This window comes from Trypanosoma melophagium, assembly GCF_022059095.1.
Source record: "Trypanosoma melophagium isolate St. Kilda chromosome Unknown ctg20segment0, whole genome shotgun sequence".
Lineage (NCBI taxonomy): Eukaryota > Euglenozoa > Kinetoplastea > Trypanosomatida > Trypanosomatidae > Trypanosoma > Trypanosoma melophagium.
Genome location: NW_027125150.1, coordinates 393,374 through 402,500, shown reverse-complemented (window position 1 = coordinate 402,500; position 9,127 = coordinate 393,374). Strand labels below are relative to the sequence as shown.

Here is a 9,127-nt window from a genome sequence, read left to right as displayed (position 1 = left end):
AAGAAAGAAAGAAAAGACCCTCTTCTATCCTTCTCCACATTTTTTCTTTCGTTTATATATATATGTTGTATTGGTATCTAGAGTTTGTAAAGGGGAGTGTGGGAGAAACAAAACATACACATATAGATGTACATAGAAATAAAACCATCACACATTTCAATCATTCATTATTATTATTATTATTATTATTATTATTATTATTATTATTATTATTATTACGGTTAAATAGGTAAATAGATAGATCAATGCCTACATGCATCCGCAACAGAGAAAAAAACAAAAAAAAAGAGAGAAGTATATATATATATATATATATATATATATATATATATATATGCCCATTACCTAATTCTTCTGCCGCTGTTGGTGTGAGGTCTCAATCACACCAACGGCGAATGGCGCCAGCAGGCCATCACACGACACCCACCGATGGTAATAGTCGTACAACGCCGTGCAGTCCCTCCCCGCACACTGCAGCAGCAGCCGCCCCCCGCCCGGGTGGAAGTGTTTGAACCGCGTGCAATCATACACCACGCCGCGAATCACCAGCCAGAGATCATCCGCCGACGTGTGCCGCATCACTTCCGTCATGGACAGCCGCGGCAGCGACTTCCCCGCCATTGTGATGACGCCTTGTTTGAACTCCACTTTTGTTTTGTGCTGCCGCTGCTGCAGGAGATGACTCCAGTCCCGCATGGAGCAGCCCATGTGGCAGGGCACACGGCCGCGGGGAATGGCATTTACAATTTCCGGGGTGATGGAAATACAGAAGCCGTCATCGCTGCAAAAAGGTAATACACTCATGGATCCCAATAGTTCATTGTGTATGACTTCTTCCTTTTCTCCGCATCCGCCTAGTGCTGTTGTTTTTGTTGATGATATTTTGGATGTTGTTTGTGGTGGTTTAACGGGATCTATGGAGAGTGGGTGCGGAAGGGCGCTACTGGGCGTTGGAGGAAGTGAACGGCGATCCCTCATACAATTATTATTTATATTAGTATTGTGATTGTTAATAGTGTTATTACTAATGCTGTCATTACTGCCACTGTTGTTACTGCTGCTAAAGGTTGAGAAGAGACTCCTTGTGCCACCCCGCTGGGAAATAAGGAAGTCGGGTTGATGGCGGTGGGCAACATCTTCCATATCCATTTGAGTAACGGTACAATGGTAATAGCAATAGTAATAGTAAGACTAGTAAAAATGGGAATGTATTAGTTCCTTCCTTTCCTTTCTTTTTTGTCTTCTTTTTTTTTGTATAAATAAATAAATATTTATATATCCTCTTTTTTTTCTCCCCCCGCTTCTTCTGCCTGTTTTAGTTAATTGTAAATATATAAATATATGAGCAATACAAAATTGTGAGTACAGTCCACTTTTTATTTATTTTCTTTCTTTGTTCTTCTTTCTCGGTCTCGATTCTCTCTCTCTTGCTCCTAATTTGGTTAATATAATAATAATAATAATAATAATAATAATAATAATAATAATAATAATAATAATAATTCCAAATACAAAACAAATGTTTTGAGTTCTACTGCTTACGGACAGTATGTCTGTTTCTTTTTCTGTTTTCTTTCTTTTTGTTTTTATTTCTGTTTAAACTCACCTCTCCGCTCAAAAAAAAAAATCAAAAAAGAGTACAACCAAAGTAAACTCAAATGCAAAAATAAACAAAAGACAAAAAAACAAAAAAAATCAAAGAGAGCGTTTGGACGTCAAAAAACTAAAACAGAGTCTGCAGCTTACTTAACCTTCAGCTGTGTTTTCCTGTTGATTAGTCGTAATGTCGTTTTACTAAGAAGAAGAGAAGAAGAGGAAAGAAAGAACGTGTTGGCACAAGTGGTACGGCATGTCAAACTGAGAAACAACGTTTGCCGATAAGGCCAGTACATCAACACATCATTAACGGGGAAATACTAAAGATATTTCTCGCTTTCTGTGGTTTGACCTTCGGCTTTCGGGGTATGAAAAAAAAAACGCTCCCACACCCTTCACGCCAAAGACACTCAATAATTCTTAATGGTTTATACTCCGATATTTCTTTAGGATTTCGAATCCGGATCTTATTAAATAAATCCCGTGATTCTAACCACTATTCCATACCGGAGGCATTTCATTACAAAAACAAATAATAATAAATTCTCAATGGCGTACACACGTTTTATTTCATAAAGTGCGGCCAACATTACTTAATGGTAAATTTAAAAATTAGAGACACCCTCACGTGAAAAAACACAAAAAGAAAAAATGAGGGTGCTCGTTCTCAATGAAAACACTCTTTGCGGGATCTTCGCTGCTCTTAAGTTATCGCAAACCTCGGGATGGTTTGTAACTTGCAGGGTCCCAGACGTGATCAGAAAAAACAGAACAAAAACATTAAAATTCAAAGATCCGTCTTACAAAAAAAAAGAAAAAATGTTTTTTAAAATTAGAAAAAATCCACTTTGTTTGTGGGTGAGTGGGCTTTTCAAAAGTCTCTTTCGAGTTCTGAGCGCGTCGAAACCCCCATTGGGAGGAGCTGGAGGTTTGCAGCTCAAGTCATTGCATTATTACAAAAAGGGTGAAGAAACAAGAAACAAGAAACAACCACAAAGCATTCACGCAATACAAAATAATCAAATTCATATACAAGCGACTCTCTCCGTCACTCCCTGTGCGCTTCTGTTTACACGTTTATTCGACCACTGTACAGTCCAGTCTATTTCTCTTCGAGAGGTTTCTTATACGACACGCTTGTGCTCTCGCAAGCTGCGAACACAGCTAAGCGTCCTGCTAACGTTAAGCCTCATTCTTTACACCCCTTTTTCTTTTGCTTTCTCTCTTGGGTAAACAAAGAAAACCAGGAAATTTCGGTAATATAATATAGTTCCTATAAATATAAATATAAATATAAATATAAATATAAATATAAATATAAATATATATATTCTTATAGTTGGTTTTATTTTATTTGTTTTCGTCTATGTTCGCTTTTTTCCCTTTTCCTGTTATTCTCCTCATGTATACCACAAGAACAATAACCAGGCGAAGTGAAACGAAAAATTGTGGATAAGCAATAACGAATGTAAAGAGGGAAAGAATAATAATAATAATAATAATAATAATAATAATAATAATAATAATAATAATAATATATATATATATATATAAAAGGAAAAATATACCCTAGAAGTATAAATACTATCTTTTCACTATACAAGCAAAGGAGAGTAAAAGAGTAAGAGAAAGTGAAAGAGAGAAGATATTAATACATGTGGAAAGGTATTTCAAGATTGACATATAATAAATAAATACAAATATAAATATAAATGCATTTATTTATGGCATATTACCAGGGTATCGCAAGAAAAGGAAAAGAAAAGGAAAGCAGCAAAGCAGATTCAGAGAAGATTAAGATAAAAAAAGCTTCTCTTCTTTATTTGGTTATTCCCACTAAATGTACCGTTCTCCACGTGTACATATTGTGGTCTGAGAGCAATCAAGAAAAAAAGTACGCGAGTGGGAGTTCCTAGAAACACCTAAATAAAAAAAAACCCACTCACATGCAGACACACAAACACAGACGTACATAGATAAACATAAACATAAGTAAACACAAACATATATCTATATCTATACTTATCACTTGTTTTTTTTCTTATTTATTTATTTATCTCTTCTTTCTTTTATTCTTTCCACCCTCTCTCTCTCTCTTCTGCAGAGTTACTTAATCCCACTCACAATTGGAGATGAGGGATTAACATCATTTTGTTTCACCATCACTCCTTCTGCGAGTGTGTCTGTGACTGTAAACACTTGCGGCCCCTTCATTGGCGCCGGACTCCACCGTGCCGCCTCCCCACGCAAAATGCGATCCACATCGTATACATCCGGCCGCATAAAAGAACACGCAAACGGCATTTGATGCCACTCTGCTGTTGTGCCTGTACTATTATTATTATTATTATTATTATTATTATTATTATTATTATTATTATTATTATTATTATTATTATTATTATTATTATTATTATTATTATTATTATTATTATTATTATTATTATTATTATTATTATTATTAATATTATTGCTACTGCCACCAGCAGTAGAAGCAGTAATACTGCGGAGTTTGGGCACAGGGCGCACATTCCAATCATCCCATCGTACACGTTCATTACTGCCTTCCGGTGGGGGCTGCGGTGTGGGCGGCAGCAGTGTCTCTTGTGTATAGCAGGAAAGCCTCACAACTTTATTTATATTTGAAGAAGGAGCAGAAGGTGAAGGTGATAATAATAATGGTTGTTTTGGTGGTAGTTCAGCGGGGAATACTTCCATTCGACTACTCGTTACTTGTTGCAAGAGACTGGATTCCCCAATGAAGGGTCGTGGTGGTATCACAAATAATTCCTCTTTTTTTTGTTCTTCTTTTTCTTTTTCTTCGCCTTTTTGTTTCTTTTGCTTTTTCTTCTGTTGTTTTTCTTTCGGTGGTTGTATGGGCGGTATAGGTGGTTGTGGGGCTATAGCGGGTGTATACTTCGCCGCCCGCACCGCCGCCGAGTGATCATGTTCACTACTCACCGCCGAAAACAACTTTAGTGGTTTCATCTCCTCTGGACGTGGCACCGTGAATTCATTAAGGGGTGTGAGATCTAACGGGACACTAAGTTGTACAGCAGTGAGCATCATTCCCCACCAGAGTGAAAAGGCATCCACCGCCGCGTTGGGAGATGCTGGTAATTGTCGAAGTTCTTCTATTGTGGGTGCGGCATCTAATACAGACTCGCAAGTGGATTTGGATCTTTCTGTTTTATTAACCGTATTATTGCTATTATTATTATTATTATTATTATTATTATTATTATTATTATTGCTACCATTACCATTATTATTAGTGGATGATGTGTCGGTGCTTTCCTGTATAGGACGTCCTGCGGCGTCCATCACAATTACAGTTCCATCCACACGTCGAAACAAACCGCGTGCGACCCACTGCCCCTGCGACCAACACCCCGCATACACCTCGCCATTGTTATAACGTTTCACACCAAACATCCGCCGCTGCTCTAACCGCCGAGCACAGGCATCACACACACGCTGGGGCGTTCCTTCCATTTTAAAGTGCGGTGGGAGTGCAACCCGCCGCTGGGAACAAGCATCACACACCACATATCCGCAGAGTCGACAGTGATGTCGGCGTAGAAAGAGAGAAAAGGACACATGACAGAGTGTGCAGGTGGGACTGTGCATATCATCCACCATCACCGGTGGCGCAAAGCAGTCATCACGCTCCCCATCACACATACCAATAACACTGTCGTTGCTATTACTATTGCTCTTGTTCTTGTTATTACTATTCGTAGGACCAAAGGTGGTATCGTATACTGTCTGCGCAATACCATCATACACGCGGACTGCCCCAAGCAAAACATCCCCACGCCACTCGCCCACAATCACGGATTCCCCAAATCGCTCCATTCCACGTCCCTCCCGAACTCCCGCCACAAACGCCCCATCAAACACACTCGCCGGCCCCACAAGTTTACCGCGCCCCTCCCGTCGCCCACAGACAAACTCCCCACGATACACCACTCCACTCCCTTCCTGCTCAATCCCAGTGCCGTGCCAAACACCATGCGACCACTCGCCATTGTAACGACCCCCATCGGCGGCGTACGACTCCCCGCAGCCGTGTGGCCGCTGCTGCGCATCCACCTCGCCGCGATACCGCAGTGTCGCCAGTCGCCCCTCCCGCCACTCCCCTTCATACACCGTGCCGTCATCCGCACAGTACACACCGGGGCCATCCCACATGTCATTCACAAACCGACCAACGTACTGCTCGCCATTAGGGAGAATCTGCACCCCACGGCCATGACGACGGCCTTCGTGAAAGGCACCACAGTAGTAGCCATGTTTGCCCCACCAAAGAGAACCGTAGAGGTGTGGAATAGACTTGCAGGTGTACCCTTCATACACAACATATTCCTCCTCTTTTACTTCTCCTTCTCCATCTTCCTCAATTGAAATGAAAGCCGTTATGCTTAACTTTACTGGTTCCCCTTTGTCGTATGATTCCGACGTCAAGGGTGTTGTTGTTGACAGCCCCGATGCTGCTACCGTAGTTGCTGATTCCCTTCTCTCACCTTCCCTGGAACTTACATCCTCTTCACTTTTATCAGCACTCTTACAGTAACGCATAGGCAACCAAATGGTATTAAATTGCACCTCAAGCAACGCTGCTCGACCACAGTCAAAACACGCTGGAACCTGAGCTGGAAGTGCAGAAATTTCTGCACCACCACCGCCACCACCACTACCAGTACTATTGCTAGAGGTATTCTCTCCACCAGTATTAGTATTAGGGGTAACTCCAATACCACCTGCTGGAGACCCCTTACGAAGACGAACCAAAGCCTCAATTTGTGGATGACCACGTACATCGATAGGATAAAGACACGAGGTACAGCTACTACGCTCACAAAGTGTACACTTTGCTTCCTTTCGAAAAAATGTATAGACCCTATCACAAAAGGTACACATATTCTGCCCCGTTGCATCATTATGATTCGTATTGTTAAGATTATCACCATTCAGCATGGCAGAAATCTTTCGGTGCAAAGGTGCATCCCGGCGATGTGGAAGCATTAGTCGTGGATGATTGTGTAACCATTCGGTGCGAAAAATTACACCAGATTTAAATACAACGACACCTTGGTGTTCTTGCGTACCCACCGATACTGATAAAGGTGGTTTAGTAAAGACAGTACTACTAGTACTAGAAGAAACTCGTGGCATAATAGATTGATAAAATGTATAGGGTAATGTCGATAATTCCCATTCACCTTTAAGTACATAATGTTCATTAAATCCAATAATACGCCTTTCTTCTTTTTCTTCCTCTGATAATTTTCGGCGAAAAAAGTTCATAAAAAGATTCATCATACCATAAGAATTACTACTACTTTTATTAGTTTCCTCATTCCCTTTAACATTTGTGGTATCATTAGAAGTGGCTGTATCACCTGTATTAGACTCATTTTCTTCAGGAGCGTAAATAGGATCTTTTGGGTCTGTTGCATGAAAGGTACCCTCACCCATAGGAGCATCTAACTTCCAACGACCAGAAAAGAATGAACCGTCTGTAAACCACATACGTCCTAAATCACCATCACGAAATCCATTCTTAAAACCACCTACATATAAATCACCAGAAGGAAATTCCCATGATCCTGTTTCACAATCTAATACATCATTATTCCAAATTCCCATAATGGTATGTCCTGCAAGTCGAAGAATTCCAGGACCTTGACGTACACCATTCTGAAAAAGACCAAAATGTTCTACCAATGGTGGTGTTCCTGAAGCAACAGCAGCTGCAACCGCAGCAATAACAGTAGAACTATCTTTTGAATTTCCCATACGAGGACTAATACTACCATTATTACTACTTTTAACTCCTGAAGTTGTGATAATGGATGGTTCACGTAGTTGTAAGTGTCCGATACCATTAAAAGTTTTATTACCCCATTCACCATCATATCCTTCTATAAAGACATCTCCACACCATAATCCTGCTTGAATAGATCCATTTTTTTTTTGTAAAATTCCTTCTCCCTCGCGTAAATCATTAATAAAGTAACCACTATACTCTGTACCATCGGCGTGACGGATATTTCCTGGTCCATGCCTTTTATTCTTTACAAATTGTCCAAAGAAAAAATCCCCATTTCGATACCACAATAAACCATGACCATGCATCTTCTCACCAAGCCATTCTCCTTGATAACATGCCTTATCACCAGGGGAATTGTCATGCCAAAATATTGTACCTTCCTTGCGTTCTCCACGATCAAACTCACCCACAAAGGTGGATACCCCGGGATGTTGCACAACACCTCTTCCTTGAATAAGTCCATTTACAAAGCAACCTTCTACTACAGCACCTTGTTTGCGAAGCGTATATTTACCCTCACCATTGCGAAGACCATCTTTCCACATTCCCTCATAAACATCTCCATTTTTATAACGCATAGTGCCTTGTCCTCGTATGGTATCATTCGTAAAAGTACCATAATATTCATCTCCGTTAGGGAATAACATTACACCCTCCCCATCACGTTTATTATGTACCATCATACCTTTAAACTCACCACCATCTGCATAACTAATTTTACCATATCCATGACGTTCATCTTTATCCCAGTGTCCTTCATACACTTCACCGCTTTCAGTTGTAAGTTTTCCATGTCCCTGACGACGGTTAGATATCCAATCACCATCATATACATCTCCATTAGCATACCGTGTCATTCCTCGCCCATGACGATGATATGTATGGTGAAATTCACCAATATATTCAAGTGGTGCATGTGTCAACTCAAATGGAGAGAAAACAGAAATACCACGTAATACAATATCTGAAACACGTCTACTATATATCATATGTCCATGTCCATGCATTTTTCCCTCATAAAACCCTCCTTGATATGTAAAACCAGATGTCATTAAAACACCTTCACCATGAAATAAACCACTCTGCCATGATCCACCATATCTATCACCACTTCCATATGTAGCGGATGTAGATTTAAACAACATAATACCAAGTCCATGTGGTCGATCAAGAAGAAAATCACCATAGTACTCACTTCCATCTGGCATTATATGTGCAATTCGACCCTGTTCACGTGGATTAAACGCCATAACTTGTTGTGGTGTTACTGGGAGAGAAATCACAGATCCGGCATCATAAAACGTGAGGGGTGCAGGTATAGGTAAAGAAGTAGATTCGCAATCTTGGCCTGACTGCTGCTTAGGCTCACTCACCTCTTTTTGTGTTTGTTGTTGCTGATCACTCATTTTTTTTTGTTGTTTTATTTTCCATTTACCCTCTTTTCGTTTATTTATTTATTTTTGCAAGGGGAAAAAGAGAAAATTGTGAAGAGAGAGGATGTAGAGATCTACGTAACTCTTTGATATAGCAGAAGAATATTAAAATTTTCTTTTGAATGATTATACTTGCACACTTCTCTTTGTATGTGTAATTCAACCATACTCTACTATACTCTTCGCTAGAAAAGGCCCAGAGGTACAGCAAGCTGGGGAATACAGTCAAGTATCAACTCTGATGCCAATGCAATAATTGCAG

The 9,127-nt window shown here is 40.1% G+C and overlaps 2 protein-coding genes across 2 annotated transcripts; both read right to left on the bottom strand.

The window, feature by feature from the left end:
* Positions 1-345: 345 nt before the first annotated feature.
* Positions 346-1,143, bottom strand: LSM04_000973 (Cytochrome b5-like heme/steroid binding domain; the record flags this gene model as incomplete). The annotated part of the gene is made up of 1 exon (XM_067331414.1): positions 346-1,143. The coding sequence occupies one exon, from the start codon at positions 1,141-1,143 to the stop codon at positions 346-348; it is 798 nt and encodes a 265-aa protein (XP_067192072.1).
* Positions 1,144-3,702: 2,559 nt separating this feature from the next.
* Positions 3,703-8,838, bottom strand: LSM04_007518 (FYVE zinc finger; the record flags this gene model as incomplete). Its single annotated transcript, XM_067331413.1, has 1 exon — positions 3,703-8,838. One exon carries the CDS (start codon positions 8,836-8,838, stop codon positions 3,703-3,705), a length of 5,136 nt encoding a protein of 1,711 aa, XP_067192220.1.
* Between the last annotated feature and the right edge of the window lie 289 nt (positions 8,839-9,127).